Source organism: Python bivittatus, unplaced genomic scaffold (assembly GCF_059951505.1).
Source record: "Python bivittatus isolate LINGU-HERP-01145 unplaced genomic scaffold, Pbiv_v1 ctg000060_np1212, whole genome shotgun sequence".
Lineage (NCBI taxonomy): Eukaryota > Metazoa > Chordata > Lepidosauria > Squamata > Pythonidae > Python > Python bivittatus.
In genome coordinates, this window is record NW_028277044.1 from 10,598,572 (window position 1) to 10,619,686 (window position 21,115).

At 36.5% G+C, this 21,115-nt stretch overlaps 1 protein-coding gene across 3 annotated transcripts in view; it reads right to left on the reverse strand.

The window, feature by feature from the left end:
- The window catches only part of PCCA (propionyl-CoA carboxylase subunit alpha), a 279,110-nt gene that overhangs the window by 173,564 nt on the left and 84,431 nt on the right, over positions 1–21,115 (reverse strand). For all 3 annotated transcript variants that reach the window (XM_088136492.1, XM_088136491.1, XM_088136493.1), the window contains 3 exons: positions 15,107–15,143; positions 9,271–9,349; positions 2,255–2,357 (listed from right to left, as the gene is read on the reverse strand). In XM_088136492.1, coding sequence (XP_087992618.1) covers positions 2,255–2,357; positions 9,271–9,349; positions 15,107–15,143 — 219 coding nt within the window. The remainder of the gene's footprint in view (positions 1–2,254; positions 2,358–9,270; positions 9,350–15,106; positions 15,144–21,115) is intronic.

The window sequence follows — 21,115 nt, forward strand, 5'->3', positions numbered from 1 at the left end:
GCCTGTTTCAATGAAAATATTTCATTAATGGCACTACAGTGTATTTATCTGAATTAATAATCTCTCCATTCTTGTTCTGTCCAAAAAAGGAAAAGAATAAATGTTACAGTTCTATTCAGTTTAGGTTTTTTTTACCTGAAAGGAATAAAAAGAGGGAAATACGCTGGAAGCTGGGTTCAGGAGTTCCAGCCAGAATATGAAGTCTGAACAGGCTTCAGCATTTTGCTGAGTCAAGATTCACAGTGTCAGAACACTAGGCATGGCCATCCAGAGAAGGGTGGGGAACAGATGATGAATGAATATTGCAACATTGTGATGAAAGATCTGCCCCTTTTATACATGTGCGGTGATACCATATACAGGTATGTAAGGGTACCAGTGCAACACTGCAATTCTTGTTTTGTCATTCTGAAGACATTAAGCAGCTGGAATATCCCCTACCAATTTCCATCTCCATGGATTTAGTCCCAATGAAAAAAATGGATTGTCAAGTTCAAAAAATGCGCATTGATAAAAATGGTCAAGAAAGTAATGCATATCTTTGGATATCTGTTACTTTTTTCCTCTTCCCACCCTCTTTTTAGGGGTTGATGATGGCTTTGTTTACCACCCTACCTAATGAAAAGCCTGAAGAGTTTGAAATCTTTCAGACTGTTTTGTGACCCTAACTATGGTGGTTTAAAAGGCATTGTCCTTATATGGATTCCGGAATTTTTCTTGCGGCCAAAATGATTATCTTTTCTTTTCCTGTGACAAGGGTATCAGATTTAGTCATTTAACAGTAGGCTCTTACATCAGAAAATGCCTGACCCCTCTGAAGCAAGTCTTCAAAGGTAGAGGAACTACAGAAATGAGGGGGAAAGAATTTCACACAAACACACAGAATACACAGAATCTCAGGATCCAAGACAATTATTTCTATAAAACATATATTCTTTTTCTCTCCCAAATAACTAATTACATTATTGCTACAGTTCAAAATAATTCAGTGTTCTATTTTAAGACAGCTATATTTCTTGTTTCTCTCTCAGTTTAGTTTTTAACTTTATTTAAATATTTTATCAAATATTATTTTTGTTCTGAATTAACTAAAATTCAGGGTAAAATTCTGTGCTTGCCTAACAGCTTAGACATAACAAGTCAACATTTTAAGAAAAGAAGTCAAAAGCACATTATTTCAAACACTTTGTCTAAGTTATGTGAAATTCAACTAAAGCACTAATTTTACTAGCAGTTTACTATGTAGTCTGGGGAAACAGATACCCTGGTAAACAAATCCAGCATAAGAGCATCAATAAAAAAAGAGCCAGTTTGGTCTAGTGGTGCCAGGCTAGAATCCAGGAGATTGTGAGTTCTAGTCCCGCCTTAGGCATGAAAGCCAGCTGGGTGACTTTGAGACAATCATTCTCTCTCAGCCCAACCCACCTCACAGGGTTGTTGTGGGGAAAACAGGTGGAGGAAGGAGTATTAGGTATGTTCACCGCCTTGAGTTATTTATAAAAATAATACAGGCAGATAAAAAAAAATAGAAGGATTTATAGGAGCTTCTTAATAGAGCTCTACATATTTAAACATGCTAGCCTTTTTTCATTGATTATTTTATTTGACTCACATCCCTTCCATTAAGTCCAGTGAAAAACTGATATCCAAGGCAAACCACACCAAAAAAAGCTTTTAAAATTTGTATTTGAAAAGTTGTTTACATGTTGTACAGGCAGCTCCTATTGAGGAAAACGCTAGATCTAAAGTCCCCTTGGGCATGCAGAATCCTTTGCTCCTAGGCACTGCCTCAGAACTTGGTAACATTCCAACACTAAGACAAAAAGGGGTAATAATGGGACTATTTTGTCAGTATAAAGTATGTTAAACTTTTTTTTTAAATCTCAATATTCTATACATACAAAAATGTTTAATAAAGTTACTGAATGGCTTTCAGTTCAGTAATAAAATCTACATAAATTACAAGATGCATGTATTAAACTAAAAAAGAAGAACCTTTTCACATGTATTAAAGATTTCTTAACAGAGATTATTAACCCATCACTGCCATGTCTTGAATTAAATTCCATATATTATTGCTTATAGAGAGACAAATATTCAGAGATTGAGGTTTTTCACTTAAATCTTTAAGTGAAAGATTCATGAAAAATCATTCCTACTAAATTAGTAAGCAAGGAGAATACAAGAGAAAATAAAATTCAGCAAAACATATATGTATATCCCAACACTGAAAGCAGAAGAAAAGAATACAAACCTGAATTTCTATGTGACGAGGATTATCAATAAACTTTTCTATTAATAACCGATCATCGCCAAAACTTGAAGCAGCTTCTTGAGATGAAAACCTGAAACCTTCCCTTTAAGATAAAGCAAAGAAATCCAGTTGGAAATGTGGATAACATATTATCTTTGGTTAATAAAAGTCTAAGGATCTCTGCAGGTACAAATAGTTTTGGATTAAGAGGCCTCCACTACTGAAAGTAGCGGGTACATTTTCATTTTATAGGTATAAATGCCATGATTCATAAGTACAGTGGTACCTCTAGTTACGAACTTAATCCATTCCGTGACTCTGGTTGCAACTGGAGTTGGTCTCAAGTCGAGGTAAATTTTCCCATAAGGTTCAATGTAAATACGGTTAATCTGTTCCGCCCTCCGAATTTGGTCGCACCACGAGGTAAATTTCCCCATAAGGTTCAATGTAAATACGGCTAAACAGTTCTGAAACATATGCATTTTATTTTTAAACCTCAAAAACCTTCCAAACGCCACAAAAACTTTCCAAACGCCACAAAACACACCACAAGCCTCACCGAACGTCTCCTTGCTACCGCGATCTTGCCCACAGGAAGCCGCGACCGCGTGGCAGCAGGGAAAATGGCCACGGATCCGGTTCGTAAGTAGAGGCAAGTTCATAAGTAGAGGTAAATTTTTGGGGCCGGAGCTGGTCGTATCTCGAAAATTTCGTAAGTAGGGGCGTTCGTAAGTAGAGGTACCACTGTATTGCAAAAGGAAGCCAGTTTTAGCCTATTAAATTCCAAAAGACACTACAGGTGGGATCACCTACTCATCCTTGACTGATTCTGAAAAAACTAGGCAGGGTTAGCCCTCATCAGTACCTGAACAACAGATTACAAAGAAAATTGACAGGCTAGACTAGGAAGTCAAAAATCATTCTAAAAGAAGGCAATGGCAAATCACTTTACCAAGATTAGAGTTCAAATGAAGTCATAATGAAGACAGCTTTATCCAGTGGCATCTGCAAGATGGGGGGATCAAACCAGTAAGATGGCGGACAGATTGTAACAAGAGAAGCTCCATCCCTATGTATGTGTGCTGCTGTCATACACACACTCAAAGGGGATAGCTCTTGCATCACAACTCTGTCTGCATTTCACCAATTAGGCCACTCCCGCAGACACCATCCTTAGTTCAATACATAAATGTTATTGATTATTGGAGTACTCAACTTTGCAGGCCTATATTTGCACAATAATATAGAAATTATATTTTTGTCACTTGCATTAACTATGAAAGGAAAGGATTTGTGAATCTTAATGATTATGAAAGAAATTCTACAAATTCAATTCTGGAAAGGCACTACAAATCCCAAGATAAACCATTCTCTTAAGAATGCTAGCAAGCAACACAAGTTCATGAAAGAAAATGTTGACTCTCATGGCTTGTATGCATCTGCAGGTTTGGAAAGATAATAAATTCTGCATTAAGCAAATTCTTCTCATTTACATCACAGAAAATTGAAAAAGAAAACGAAAGCTCAATAGCCATAGTCCTTCTTATCTTCCAATGGACAATAGTTCTTAATAAGAGCATAATTTACTGTATCTTTCAAGAGCTGACTAAGCAATGAGAAAATATGGGAAGCTAATCTCTGATCACTTCAGAAAGTTATTTTCTTAACATAATTTCTTTACAGTTTCCCCTCCCTCCAATTCTCCCACAAAGTAGAAAAAGATAATTCTTTATGATAAGTTTCCTGAAAATAATGCACATAATGCAATGAATGTAAGAGAAATATAAAGATTATTATTAATAATAATAATTTATTAAATGTGTACGCCACCCATCTCCCAACAACTCTGAGTGGTTCACAACAAAGAAAGAAAGAAATTAAATAAAATCAATAAAAGATCAAAGATGGCAAGTGCAATAAACCAGACAGAATGAAGCGGGTGGTCTTACTCTTCCTCTCCAAAGGCCTGGGTGAAGAGCCAAGTCTTCATGGCTCTTCTAAACAACAGCAGATAGGAGCCATCCGGATCTCGGGGGAACCTCGTTCCACAGGGCAGGAGTTGCTACAGAGAAGGTGCACTTCCAGGGTCCTTATAGATGACATTGTTTAAACAAAGAAACCTGGAGGGCATCAACCCTGTGAGATTGAAGTGGTTGGGCAGATATTATGGGAGACAGGTAGTCCCTCAAGTAACCAGGCCCTATGACATGTAGGGCTTTATAGGCAAGAACCAGCACTTTGAATTGCTCCCGGAAGCCAACTGGCAACCAGCCCAGCTTGTGAAGCAGAGATGTTACATGGGCATACTGAGGTATGCCCATCACTGGTTGTGCTGCTGCATTCTGAACCAAATGAAACTTCTGGGTGGTCTTCAAGGCCTTCCTTTGCACAACTGGAGCACCAGATGAAGTTGTGCAAAGGAAGGCAGGAGCTGCAAGTCCAGAAAGGCTCCCAGGTTGTGCACCATCCCTGAAGGGGGAAGTGCTACCCCATACAGAGTCAAACATGAAGGGGCATTTTATCATGTATGGTGGACTTGTGAAAAAGTGAAAAGTTACTGGATGCAAATACATATGGTGATGCTGAGAGTTTTAAAAATTAAAATTCAGATGAAACTGGAACTTTTCTTATTAGGATTTATGGACACTCAACTAGAAAAGGCTCATGGACAATTGGCTTTATACAGTATATGGTAACTGCAACGAGGCAATTATATGCACAAAGATAGAAGACTACAGAAACACCAATAACAGAGGAATGGATCGTGAAGATGGCTAAGTTTGCAGAAATGGCTAAACTGACTTGTTTGATTCAGGAGGGAACTATAACTACTTTTATAAAAGACTGGAAAATCTTTATAGATATTTTTTGCTGAAAATGGATAAAAATGAACAGCTGATTTCTGGATTTATTAATTTAAAAGGTTTGTTTATGGGAAGAAGGGAATTATGGTATGCAATACGGGAGGGTGGAGATGGTAATTGCTATGTTTTTGTAACTGCTGTAAAGATCAGAAGTCGCTTCTTTAGATATCTTTCTTTTTCTTGCTTTTTTATTATTCTTCACTTTTTTATCTTTTTATAATCTTTTTCTTTATCTATGTTTCTGTCATTTTTTAAATCTTTGCAAAATCTTCTTTTAATAAAAAATATTCATTAAAAAAAGTGAAAGATGGAATATCCTCAGATCTGGGTGGATCCAGACACCCACAGCCACTCAGTCTTGGTAGAATTGAGTTGGGGATGGTTCCTCACCATCCAAATCCGCACAGCCTCCAGGCACTGGGGCAGAACCTCAACAGCTTCACTTGGCTTGCCCAGGATCAAAAGATATAACTGGGTAACATCAGTATACTGATGATACCAAGCCCAAACTGACAGATCACCCAGCAGTTTCCCGTAGGTGTTGAAAAGGAGGGGAGAGAGGATAGAACTCTGTATCCCTTCCCATGCTTAAGTCCCACTGATTTCTATAGTCCCACTGATTTCTATAGCCTCCACTATCCTAAATACCTAAATACCTTAAGTATAACAACAAAACTCAACTAGCCACAAGCAATTTTCCGAAATAAAGACAACAGTCAGTCCATGGAAGGAACAAACATTTTAAAACAGAAAAATTGTTTGGGATTACTGAGGTTTTCTCAAATGTTTCATCTTTCACAAATGTATTAAAAAGGTTTTATTCAATCACTTAAATACCTCAATATTAAAAATCATGATAATTGCAGCAAACGAAGTATAATACACACATATTTAATTTTGCCCAATACTCTATATCCTTACACATATGGAAGTGAGGAATTTCCACTAACTTTACAGGAGATATAAATCTAAAGCTAATTCCTAAATGTCTCTCTTTTTGTTCACAATATGTTAACCTGCTCTCCCCTCCTGTACTATATGATCCATGGAGGCAGGGAATTGTGCAAATGCAAAAGCCAATATAAACCCAGCAAAAAAAAAATCATTTGATAAGAAAACAGAAATAAACAATGACTGAATTGCCTGGGGATTTCCACACACTAGGCAAACATCCGTATCTGTTAATCCTGTAAATGAAAAGTCCTTTAGACCAACAGAAATTAGCATGCCTAATTATTGGCTTGTGGACCATAATTTACATTATCTTATTTTTTATGCACTTTCTAATGTGCATTTTTCTAGCCACTTAAAGATAACTTCATAACCCATTTTTTTAAAATAAAATTAAAACTCCGATCAAAATCATTTAGGGGCATTATCTGGTGCCCCACCTTAATGCCTCAACTCCTTTCAACTGCACAAATTAGTTTGCAGATGATGATCCCTTTTCTCTCTCAGATGCCACACCTGGCCTTGTGTGTTTAAGGGTGTAAATGCAGTTGGTATGTACCAAATGCTGATTGGATTTCCCCTTAAAATAATGCCCTTCCTTTTTTTTTTATCACAGCTTACTGTAGCTTGTGTTGGTGCATGTTTATTCATGTTGCTAAACTGGGGTCAAACGACTATTATACTTTAGTCATGCTCCGCAGGCAACAAATAAAAATAAAAAAGGTTTTTAAGAGCAGAGGAATTCTTCTCATCATACCACGCTACAGCACAAGCATATTTTTGTAAATCTGCTCTCAGTTTCAAAAGAAGATTTATCTTGTTATATCTCTATATAAAAGTGCTATTCAAGATACCCAAATATAACTATTTGAGCATAACTAGAACTAATCACACATTTAAGCCAGTATTACTATGTGAGACATACCTAAACTCGGTTACCTGTAATATAGAGATTTACTTGCATAATTCAGGTGTTGGTAATGTAGGGCTCAAAGTGTGTCATGGCATCAACAATCCCCTTAAAAATGCCTACTGATTTTCACAATTATGTATGTATGTGTGTGCATGCTTTACAAATAAATAAATGGTAGAAATCTTATGAGCTAGTCAAATCATACAAAATGTCTGTGTTATTGAATGAGATGCTGGCCTCTTCCTTTTTTAAAACCGATTTCCTGGCACCTACAGCATAGCTCAAAAAGGGCCTGAAAGGGTGGCCAACATCTGGCACAATGAAACTTCTTTCACAGATATGTATCCATTCCACTTTTGTTACATGATGCTTTTAAAATGTATTCCAAGCCTAAAAAGCTGTGTGTAATGTGCTTTAGTAACCAACTGTATTGAACACAACTTTTAAAAAAATGCATGCATTATGCCACCCATAATACATTTATCAAGCTTAGGAGATACATTTGTATATATTTATTAATCCTGGCTTTTAAAGAAAACATATGCTTGTCTAAACTTTGTGTATTAGATATCTACACAAACAAATATACACAAAGAATTCATTACAACAAATCCAAAGATTTCAGTAATGTTTGGTCATGAGATAACAATGCATGCATGCTTTTTCCTTCCTGTATTTTATTTGCTGAACAAACATATTTTAAATCCAATCCAAGATAAAAACAAAGGAAAGCTGAAGAGAAGTTAAAGAATAACAAAAACACTAACAGAAAAATAAACAATGAAGGCTCACAGGTTTTGGGAATTATGGCCAATATTGCACTATTAAATTATTTAAATATAAAATTTAACCCTATCTTTGTGAAAGTTCATCAATAATTATTATACATGTCTTTAAATTAAAGAGATTCAATAATGCTTAGACAGATGATAATCAACATAATTAAAAGAGCACTATCAAACATACACACACACTCCAATAGGACTCCAAATTTTGTTGCTTATAAACATTATATTTGATGATGACTACAAAGGGGCCTTAAAGTATCTCTTCAGCAATTTGAACAGGATCAAAATTGATGGAAGGAGGAATTTTTAGCTTTGCTGCGATCCAGAATCTTGGTGTGGGCAAAATATCTGTTTTCTTGCTGTTATTAGTATCAGATAATCAACTGTCATTAAGAGGATGAAGCTAAAGACTTTTCCCAATAATGTTGATGAAGATCACAACATCAGTGAAAGGGTAAAGGCCCTCATCAGTTGACCCGTAAACTGCTATGGGGTTGTAGAGGAAGCTGTATGTGGCTCCTCCCCAACATACACACACATACTTGCTACCAGCGCCATCAATTCATGAGCCCTCTCTCCAAAAATGTAGTCAAATCCTGTTTTAGTCACTGGGAATGTTTGAGAGCCAGCTTTTATTTTCTATTGCCAAAAGCTAACTAGACTGTGTTGGTGGACAAAACAGATCTTGTAAACAATTTATCAACTAATATCATTATAGGATTTGTTTATTTATATAGTCAACACATTTCTACCCCACCACAATCAAAAATGACTTTCAACAGCTTACATAGACTATAAATAGAAATAATTTAAAACATCCACAAATACATTTGAAACAAATGGAGGAACACAACAAACATCAGCAACAAAAACAACAATCAGAAAAAGGACTAAAACTAAAACAATAAAAGATAAAGGATGGCATCATATATATATACAGGGGAAGCCCTCTGAAACAATTCCATTTTCAACATTTTCCCAAAAATCAGCAAGGAGTCTAGCCTGATTTCAACCAGGAGGCTGTTCCATGTCATCAGTGCTGCCACAGAAAAGCAACGCCATCTTGCTTCAGGCTCCCAAACTTCTTGAAAATGAGGGATTAATGTAACTAATGAATTAATTAAATTATAGAATAGTAGTTGAATCATATGCAGATAAAACATATATATGTATATATACAAAACTCCAATATAAGGAAAACTTTAAGGCATACCAGGGCATCTTACTCCATATTGGCACCCTATGCTTTAGTTGTATTACAGGCCCATCTCACCTTGCCAGCAGTTACGCTGGCTGGGAAAATGGGACTTCTAGTTCATCCTCCTCAGAATGGAGGACTAATGCAGGACTGCCTAGGGAATAAGAACAAAAATTGCTCATTTGCTGCTTGACTGCTAGTTTACAATAGTTTATGAGAACTTTAAAAAGAGAGAATGGTATACTGTAATTGGATTTGAAAAAGATGCATTCTTCAAAACTAATTTCTGGATAGCATCTCACCTGGCTTCTTCATCATTCCATGCAACTCTCATGCCTTTTCCTCCACCACCTGCCGAAGCCTTGATCATCACAGGATAGCCTAGCAGCAGGGAACAATTAGGCAGAAATTTAAATGTTGATCATACATTCATGACAACTGACCACATGTTCAATGACAAGGTCAATAACAAACTTATTAAAAAGCTTTCTGTTGGGAAGAGGAATTTAAACTGCATTACCATTACTGTTGCTTTAATGTCAGCAATCTCCTGAATTTAAGTTTATCAGATTGAATTAGTAATAGCCAATAAAAAAACACAGCATTTTAATAAATATCTAAAGCACTGTCTTTCTATCAAAAGATCCTCAAACAAGCAATACTATTTTTTAAAGAAATTGGAATTTTAACTCAACATGACATGAAGACCTACACAAGAAAAAATAACATGTTAAATTAATGACAACGTTTCATTAACCCAATCCAAGCATCAAGCTTTTAAATATGAAGCAGTCACACAGGCCTTTCTGAGAAGGGTTATCCATACTTTAAACATAACTGTTGAAAACATCCAATATTCAGATAATAGAGAGATCAGTAAAGGAATCTGCAGTGTTAGAACAAACCTTGTGTATTGTACTTCATTCAGCTAACATACTCCCTTCCCTTCCCTTATCTAGCTAACGCCTACCATATAGAGTGACCTTTAAGTTTTGATACCATTTTATCCTAATTTTTAAAAATATGTTTTTTTGTTGAATTTGTCAGTTACTATTTTGCATCCTTAAAAGGAGTTGAAGGAAAAGGAGTTGGCAAGTACTCACTGAAGGAGATATTTAAATTGTTCCAGATTTTAGAGCCTTTAAACTATGATTTGGCTCATTAGCAAAGCATAATCCAGAATCCAGGGCAAACATTTCACCTGAGAGGTTGGAATCCAGTGTTTCTGTTCCATGAGCAAAGGGGTTTCCATGCTCTCATTAAGATCCTTCTCTTACAATGTCATTCTCACTTGATTACCAAATGAAAATCTTTACATTTATCAAAAATTGCTTCTGTGTTGTACTTCATAAGTATTATTACCAGAGTATTAAAATTTAACTATTGTACACGATTGTTGTATCAACTGACCTTATAAAACTTTAATAGCATATTAATGTACACATTCGTCTAGAAATATGAATCAAATAGTTCAATAATTGCAATGAACAAATAAAAATACATGAATTAAAGTTAGAAAAAATGTTAATCAGCATACAGGCAGTATTGAATTTGGATATAAGGAAAGTTCAACTTGGCCAGAACTAATTCTCAATTTACATTTTGTACACTGATCTATAAATCCAAGAACAACTGTACATGAGCAAATACAAGTGTGGAGATCATACATGATTAGATGGTACCTTAATTTGATAATGGGCCAATGCTTAATTCAGATACTACCAATTAACACATAAAATTGTATACTACCAGTGAATCTCCACTCCTGCCTTGCCCCTGATCCTTAACAGTAAAGTTGAGTATCCACAGACAACACCTGTTGCAGAACCAGCCAATGTTCTAAACCTAGGAACCCTGAAACAAGATTTATCCCTGTTCTGCACTTAGCTGGAGCTTTTTTCTAATATGGATATGGACATGCAGTTTGCAGCTTACCACTCCCTTGTGTGGCCAAGAGCATTTCAGGTTGTTCCACTGCCACCTATTCTATCCCAGTGGTTGGGGAAAGTTAATGAAAAATAGGTCTGTCCTGGCTCTGAAAGACCACAACCATGGAAAGCCAGCATGAACCCAGTTCACACTGTAATTCAGGTGATCCAGGAGCTTTCTAGTCCATTCTAATGGAAACAAAGAAGTCACTGCAACATTGCCTCGGGGAAAAAAATGAATGGGTTCTTTTTTTTTTTTTTTGAAGGTTGCAAATTGAAAATGCATATATATAAACTCAGAAGGAATACAATTTATTGCTGAAGATCATTAGTTCTATAAAACAGAATGATAAGGTTATAAATCATATGCACTATGATGGTGTCATATATGATGGAAATTCTCTGGGTCCTTTTATTTTTACCTGTATTTATTATCATTGCTTAAATATCATTAGATGAAGAGATGAGAAATGCCTTTTTTGTTTGTTTGTTTGTTTGCTAATTTCATTTCCAGCTTATTAAACTGCTGGCACACATTGTGCAGATTTAGACATAGTTTAAAAATTTGACAGTGGTAGATAACTTTTTATATGATGGACACAGATTTTATATGATGTGGTTACTCAACTTTCATCTTCATTTTGCTCTGTGTCAACTGCATTGACATACCAAAGAATGATTCCTACCTACAGATTGCTATATAGGATTTTTGTGCCACTCCTGCATGGTAAATTGCTACAACTCAGTATCATTTGAGGATTTTCTAGAATGAATTCCTTGTTTTTATGGGGTTTGGATCTGGAATTTAACCTGGACATTCCAAATTATTCTGGGGTTCTTTTTGACTTCCTGTACAATTGCATGCTATACTCTTCTATTGTTGGAAATATTTACTATGATTTCAAAGCTTCTCCCTATCAAGACTATGTCTCTGACTTCAATGGAGCCCCAGAAATTTAAGAATAGTTTAGTAAACTCTTTCCAGACTGTATCAATCAATCAAGTATCAATGAATACTTATCAGAGGTCTTCAGAAATTTCCTTTGAGTAGGAAATGGTGTGTCCTCTAGAATCTTTGAATGAAGAACTCCAAAATTTATGATATATATATATTAGGCAGGACTGGCCAAGTCAGAACTGAGGTTTTAATGAAGTACACAAGTGGCCCTAGTTATTCCTTAAATTGAATTGACTGAACTAGAGTGTAATTACTTTTTTGCATGGACACACTTCATGTTGGATTACTTCCTTTATGAAATAAATGAAAAAGCACCAAACTTTGGTGTTATTTGTTTACTCAGTCCCTTTATATATCAATACAGCTTGCACAAAGCTCTAATACATTCATTTGCAAAATTATACCAACTTTTTCCCCCAGAATTATAATCTCATTTATATAAAAGCAGAACTGGAGAAAACAAGTCTGCACATTTATTATTCCACAAAGGGTCATTAGGAAGGTGGGATTAATCTCTAAATAATTTGATTTGCTGGCTAGACCTGGACATAGAACACTATCCTTAATTGGACAAAGCATCAATTAGTCTCCCCATAGAGTCTGGCTTTCATTTATGCTCGGTATTTGGTAAAACTGAGAAAAAATACTCAGAGAAAGATGAGAAGGAATAACAAGGAGAACCTGCCTAAAAAGATCAAAGCAAAAGGTCCAGCTTATTCAAGGAGACAATAAATAACAATAGCTAGGCTGACTATATTGATTTTATTTGGAATTCTATACACATGTGATTGTGCCCTTTCCTGTTCTCTTCCTATTTCCATTTCCCAAATAAGCTGCTTTTTGTAACTAGAAATTTAGCTTCGTTTGTTTTAGAAGAGAATTTCTCATTAAAACTTTCCCCGTGTGCAAGGTCACAGTTAGTCAACTATATCTTATGTTTCAAAACAGCCATAAGACTTCTTAAGTTCTGCATTTCTCAATTTTGGGTAGGGAGATGTCAAGCACCTTCCTATTTTCCTAGAGCTGGACTGGAGAGAGAAGTCCTTGGCAATCAGCTGGATTGGGTGTCAGGAGGTTCAGCTTGATTGGTGGCAACCTATCATTATATTTTCAGGGAAATCCTTCAAAGAAAGGGTCTGCCAGTGAGGTTTTAAAATATCCTCCTTCCTAGTTTGGTGCGTGCATCCTGATCGTTGTTTTTTTCATTTAAGAGCATATGTTATAATTATACATTCTACTGATCCTTCACTGTGTTCTCCTTCTGATATGTGAGCCTCTTTCCCTTGTTGTATGCATTTTTGTTCATGAATTTTATTTTACACATACATTGCTATAAGTAATCTAGTGTATAGTACTGCTTTTGCTCGGAGTTTAAAATATATTTGAATATCAGTATATAAGAGGAGTACTAAATGTACCTCTGAGGTACATAAATGAAACCTGCAGTTATTCTCTTTTTGGCACCATTCAGCTGATCGATCAACTGGATGATGGAAAAAAGACTGGTGAGTCTGCACTGCTAATATAATTGCTAGAAGAGCTTTCTCAATTGGGTTCAGTGTGGTAGGGGTGGGAAGGCTTTAGACCATTTCTCCTAGGGATCCTGAAGCATGCAGCAAAGACCACCAGAAATGAAGCAGTTTAATCTCCCACCCTCCACTCTACCATAGTTTCAGGTCAATCACGTTTCTGGGGAATCTTCCTTTCTTGTTTAATACAAATACTATACTAATGCATATTTGTTATTCAGCAACTACAGCATAAACTGTCAACAGACATAATGTTGTTATCTCCTCAAACATCATGCATTTGCTGGATTCTGTTCATCCACTGACTAGCAATTAAAGGTATGATTCTGAAGTGATGCATAGGATTAGCCTATGAGGGCATACTATCAGTGTGCTGTGGAGGACTCTAGTAAAGTGAGAGTTCAGCAGAAGAGAAAGCATTCTCCTCAAGATGTAGAACACCCATAATCTATGTACACTGTACTACCCAACAAAAGGATAGAAAGATATTCATACCCAAAATCGATCACAATTACAGTTACATATGTTCTTGATTAGAAGCCTTTGAATTTTAATCTGAATATTTATATAACTTGGACATTTTCCTCCCACATCTGCTGCCACCTTATCTCTGCCTTTTCATATAGGTTACTTAAACTAAGAAATAACAATTGGCCAAAGGTTTTTGAATAAGCTTTGAAATTGCATTTTATTTTGCTCAGCCCCCCTTTCCAAGACACTATCACAAAATACAGGCCAAGATCAACTATAAAATCAAATTTAATTAGATTTATACTCTCCATGCCACCTTAGCAGGTGGCACCATCTAGTCAACTTTGTCTTATTTCAGAAGCTAAGCAGGATCAACTCTGGTTAGTACTTGGATGGGGGAATTAACTGGGAATTCCAGAGCTGTTGGACAGACCAGATGGTTGATGAAACATCCAGAGCAAGATAGTGGTAAAGCACTTCCTTAACACTGCCAACAAAACTGCATGAATGCAGTCACCAGCAATCAACCTCAGTTTGAGGGGATGGTTACTTCTTACACCTCAGCCACCTCAAAATTTCATAAGATTTTTTTTTAATCTATTTTATAAGATATACAAGTTGTCAAAGTGTAGACAATGATTCTGAGAAGTAGTTTAGGTTCTCCTGGATTCAATAACTTACTTCAAAGGAGTCAGCTGACACTCCCACTCCATATTTCAACCCATTTTTTAAACTCTACTCAATTTCAATAAGGATTTGTTTTGTAAAACAAGTAAGAGGGTCCAATTATTTTTTTAAAAAGTCAAAATCTAATTGGAGGTACCATGAGCATAAATTCTATACTTACTTGTAGCTGACCAAAGCCTGTATCGTAACACAGATCAACAAATGGTTTTGGAAAAATAGAATAAGCACAATTGAAACAACTCTCTAAGAAACAGCCCCGGTCATGTCTTAGCACCTTATTTACAACACGTTTTACACAAACTCATGAAACACCCATTTTTTAAACAGATTAGGATTATGTCATCCTGTTTGCAACATAAATTGCTAAAAGATTTGATAAGATAATATAGAATTACGTATTAAGGTGCAAAGAACTTCTTCCAGTTCTGATAGCAACAGAGGATTTAAAAGCTGAAACCATTTGTTCCATAGGGATTCCTGATTAAACAGATAATTTAGTCAAGAACATCTTCTGAAAAGCATGCACATCTCTTGCAGTCCCAAGGCAAAAAAACCCCTAACTTACCAATTTCCCTTGCAATTCGGACAGCTTCATCTGCATCCTGTAAAAGCAGGAAATTGGACCCACCATTAATCCCATCGGCTACTGTTCAGTGTCTCTAGGGCAATCATATATTACACTGCCTTCTCCGATACATTTAATGTTTGATTTTACAACCTTCTGACCCACTTCATTCAGAGCAATGTAAAATTAATTTCAGTGAAATGTAAATTTTACCTCATCACTGCATTACACTCAGCCCCTAAGCAATAAAGAATCACTTAGTGAAATAGAAAACAAAAAGCAGCAGGACTACAGAAGGATTTCTCAAATTGCTCGAATTATTGAATTTAGATGGTAAAGTAAGAAGTAAAGATCAAAACATTAGGACTTGTCAACTGCCATTCAATTCCCTTTTTGTTTTAAGTTTTTTCTTGTCTTCTCAGGTACCTGTGTATCATGTTGGCCTAGATACAGTCAGCAGGGGGAGTTGATTCTCTATTGTTTGGCTAAGGTTCAGCATCAACACATGTTTTAAAAGATTTACTGAAAAGTTCAAATATAATGTTGCATGAGTCGGGGTGGGGTGGGTGTAATCCAAAAGGTAACCTTAACCTTAAATGAAATTTCTATTCACAGAAGTTAATAGCACTTGGCATTTTTAACAACAGAATAGAAACAGTTACATCTGCTAACTTTTATTTTAGAATTAAAAACTCTGAATATGACATATGGATGGAGAAAGTTACAAAACAAGATAGAAAGCATGGTTCAAATAATGGTTAAGAATAAACAGAAAAGACATAATCAGTTCACTTTTCTGTACAAGGTCCCAATTCCCAGCATTTTCAGTTTAAATAAATCTTAGGAGGTTAGGAAAGTCCTCTGAATTTATATATATAGTAACGAGCAAAAGAGCAGCTATGTACAGTTTAGTTTTATTTGTAGAAAATGAACTTTTATTTGAAGAAAATTGACCCTCCCAAAACAATGTGTAAATTAATCTGTAAGTTAACAATACAAACAATGTATTTTCATCATCCATTGAGTAACAAGTTAAAAGACTGAAATGTCTATATTTTGTACTATTTGCACAATGCCATAATATACATGAAAAAAAGAAATTACATTAGGAAGCAGATCACAATCTATTAGAAGACCTCCTGGTAATTAACACTAAATCAGCACAGATTTCTGGCACCCAACTATTCAAAAATAGCAACCAAAACTATTTCACCTGCTAAAATGAAAAAAAAAAATTGGGGTAAGTGTGAGTAGATTTGTGTTTGGAAAGGCTGAGTTTCATTCCATTCTAAAACTCAAAGCAAACTGGTAAGCTCACAATTCTTTGTTAGGTTTCAATTTTGTTTTTTAAAGATAATTCAAACCCAAAGTCCTCCTATTGCTAGTTTAAGTATATGGTATACTCAGAACCCTCCAACTAATCTATATGGCTGAATCTGTAGGGACTGACTTTTGAACATTAAAATGAAAACTGATATTTTAAAACATTCAGGGTTTTTTTTTAATCCAACAAGAATTCTCCTTGCCTCAAAGGAGGGGGGTGTCTTGGAGGATTCTTGTTAACCAAGCATTAAAACAAAATCTTTTTAGTACCTACTAAGAGCCTGATAAAGAATAAGGAAGCTGATACAGGAAGTTGTCAGAAAATTTAATTTCCTTTCATTAACTAGTCTTCTCTACAAATCAGTGCTTGTTAAGTTCAAAGCAGCCCTGAAAGCAACATCAGTTTTAAGTGTGCGTGTGTGTTTAATTCAAACAGGCACATCTGTTAATGAGATTTCCCAAACAAAAACTGTTTTTAAACCAAAGAGAAATCCAAAATAAAAAAAAAACAAGAAAGAATAAAATCAAGGTTTACTGTTACACCTTGTTGCTTTCCCTGAAACCTCTGCAGGCAACAAGCTCTAGCTTAGAGGGATTTTTAAAAATGCATGAAAAGGGTCATTTAAGAATGTTAGTAATTTCCACACATTGAGTCTGAAGGTTCTTTGTTCCTGTCTGTGACAGTTATGTGAGAATACTTCCCCTTAATAGCCTCTCTGTCAGGAAGTGTTAAACCTGCCAAATACAGACAATTAGAGCCTCTTGAATAAAATGCAGGAAGAGTGAGGACTGATGAAGAGCCTGATTACTGTAGAGCCAAGGAGGAAACTTCCATATTTCTTTTCTCCTACAAAATTCATGCATAGCTTTACTAACAGAATTTTAAAGTGAAAGCCACCTAGACCCTCCTCCCGCCATTCAGCTACCTGCAAACCAGAGTAACTGGTTCACACTTCAAGCTCATAGGAAAGCAGTCAACTAGTTATTCCAATTTACATTTCAAAGCAGCACTATTGTAACAAAATTACTCTTTTTTATTACTCCTTTTATTACATTCGCAGCCTTCAAAAATAAAAGCTATTTCATCATCCTATCAGCCCACTTTTGTGAAAAAACATTAAAATAATACATGCTATCTTTCTCCAGTCAAGAGCAGATAGATGCATTACTCATTTCTATTTAAAAATTCTACTTCCGCAAAAGAGACAAAAGAAAGAGAAAGTTAAGAAAGTCTTGTTTTACTATTTTCCCAGCTTCTTCTCTCCATGTTTTCTCCTGGTACTCAGGACTAGTTTAAATATTCCCAATCATTGGGATGTTACGTTCCTATTTCTATGTCCTCTCAGTCTATAGAACCAGCTCAAACTAATCCAGTAAGAATCTCAAGAAACAGAAGTCCAAAGTTAAGCACAGACACACGGTGTTGGAAACCAAATCTATTTCTCAGAGCAAAGGTGTCCATTAGAAATGGAAAAGGTTTTTTCCCCCCAGCTTCATGGCCATGCAAGGCCTGGGTTTCTATGTTATGCTGATATGGAGGAAAAGGTTAGCTACATCTTCTACACATGCTGCAACCCTAGACTATCTCCATACCCAGGCCTGAGTTACAATAAGGTTTCAAATTTAATGTTGGTGCAAATAGCTTCCCATTTGGGGGAGAGGGGTTTTGTAGGGAAAATGTAGCAGAGAGAGAACAACTAACCCTCTGCTTTGTTACTCCCTCTGGAGAATATCACTCTCCTTTGCCAAAAGGCAGCAGCTAAGAAAAATTAACATTTTTCCAGGTCTAATTTGCATACAGGAGGGGGTCCTTCCAGAGGTGTCTATCAGCTGATCTCCTTCCCTGCTACTGTGACACCCAAGTATCAATGCATGCTGCATGGACACATCCAATCAGCTTCTACGGGTCTCCTGAAAGAGGGGAAACACTTTGTTTTAAGACCCAATGCCCAAAATTACTCTCTTCTTTTGAAAACTTTAATAAATGAAAGGCCTGATTAGCATGACTACCTCAGTAGAGGCACACCTAGAGATATGCACCTGTGCTTGCACATTTTGTTCAGTTTAAGGGTAAAATATTGCATGCATTCTCAGAGAAAAGCAGGATTAGAAATGTCGGGATTCTGAAGGAAAAATCAGCATCAGCACACATACATATAGACCAGTGTTGTCCAAACTTGGCCACTTTGAGATGAGTGGACTTCAACTCCCAGAATTCCCCAGCCAGCCATGCTGGCTGGGGAATTCTGGGAGTTGAAGTCCACTCATCTCAAAGTGGCCAAGTTTGGACAACACTGATATAGACTGTAGAAGGTGGAAAACAATCATCCATTCTAGAAAAAAGGAGGTGGAAGAGTGACAAGTAGATGCTGGAGGATCCTGCAGAAGCCTACATGGAAGTAAAAACAAGCCAAGAGTCCTACAGTTTCTTAAGATCCATTAATATTTATACTTGCTCAAGGCTTCCGTAACCAAACCCTTATTTCAGATGCATAAACGGTTCAAGTCATCTTCAAGTTATATAGATGCATGTATATAACACAGCTTAATATTTAGCATGTATACAGCACCTTTCGAATTTCACGCTTCATATATTTTTTAACTCTGCACAACAGCCTTGGAAAGTAGGACACTATTATTCCAATAGATGTCCTAATCTGAATACCACGGCCAAAAAATATTGCAAAATTTAATTCCTAGTTGAAATTGGCCTCAGTTTGCACCTCTATATAAAATAGCCATGGCAAATTTTATGCAAATATGTGTCCTATAGTTATGGATCTGGACCATTTTAATGTCTAGCAATGGCGGTCGTGTGAGTTTTTTTGGACTGAAGGCCAAAGGTACTGAAAAGAATAAATATTACATTGCTTAAAGCTAACTGTGCTCTCTCCCCATAAAACAAAAATTAAATCCGTATTACATTTAAGTATACATTGCTTATCCAAAGCCACTTATTTTAAGTGCTTAAGGCAAATTACATTTGAACAGAGGTGTCTGCAGGATATGGTCAAAATGGTCAAGACAGAAGCTGTGATGGTGAAGAACTGAAGAACACCCAACCCGAGTAAAACAGAAAGAGTTTCAATAACACCATCACAGCTGCTGTCTGGACTTTTTTGACCATAACTTGCAGACACCCCTGTGTTGGAATCACACTTTTTTCCCCAGGAGATCTAAGCAACATTTCCAGCATAGGCATCCACAGCTAGCTCGTCAGACGCAAGTATGTAAGATGCAGAGTTTGCATCACGATACATAGTTTGTCACTTGCCCCCTTAAGATTACTGCAAAGCTTTCTTTTTATGCTCATACACAAGGCAAATTAAAGTGAAAGCCATTGACTGGCTCAAGAACAGAAAACACTCCATCTGTATTTCTCTAGCCACACCATCCAGTCAGTTTGACCCAGAATCCATTCCACACCAAAAGTATGACTCCTGTTTTCAAACAAACCAGGTCTCTGCATTTACACAACTTATGGTGAAATCTGCAGTGCTGTGATACCCCTTTGACCTAATTAAACATCTCATGTTTCAGCAGTATTTTGATTAATGTTTTTGGGGGGGGGGCAGTAGTAAAGACTGCCTTAAAAGGTGTGTTCTTTTTTATCAAAATTCAGCTCTTCAGTACTAATGGTCAGGATATTAGAATATCCTTAGGAAATCTGGAACAATGTTACAGTGAGCAAGATACAGGTAGTCCTTGGTTAATGATGGTAAGTAAGACTGGGAACTCGGTCACTAAATGATGCCGTCATAAAGCGCAAAGTCACATGACCACACCAACTTACAATGGCAGTTCCGGAAGTTCCAGTTGCGGTTGTTACGTGAATCCTGCATGCTTGTTAGGCATGACATCACGTAATCGCCATTTATGACCTCCTGCCAGCTTCCCCATTGACTTTGCTTGTCAGACGCTGACAGTAAAAGTCACAAATGGCAATTGCGTGACCACAGGGCACTGCAACCATCATAATTGCAAGTCAGTTGCTGAGCACACAAATCGCAATCACATGACCACGGGGATGCTGCGACAGCCGCAACTTTGAGGAATGTCCGTAAGTCTCCTCGTTCAGGGCCATCGTAACTTCAAACAGTCGCTGAATGAATAGTCGTTAACTGAGGACTACCTGTAGTACATTTAACATTTAAAGCCCAGCAGAAGTTTTTGATCCATGGGTCCCACAATTTTCATGCCTTTCTCCACCGTATCTTATTTTAGGTGATCAAGTAACAGAGGCCATGGCAAGACTACATAGATAAGAGAATTGATTCTTAACCATTTTTAGTAGGGCTTGCAATGCTTCACATTATTTTACTTTACTTAACTTTATTTTTAAAACATTTATATGGTTACCCATCTTAAACCAAACCCTGGGGGGCTGACAACCCAAATTTGATTCCCAAAAGATGCTTCAGAACATGTGAAGAGCAAAAGCGCATATTGTCAATGACTCGTTAAAGCAGATGCTCTGAAGCACCTTTTCATTACCCAGTCTCATTTTTTTTATGGGCGGGGAAGAAGTTTAGCCCACACATCCAGCAAGGTTCTTCCCAACTTTACCTTTCTTCTATTTATCTATGGCAATCATTTCATTCTACAGGGGGAACAAATCCCTATCTCTTCAGAATACTGTCATTGTGAAGACAAGCTTCTTCTCCCTTGCTCACTTATTTATTATTT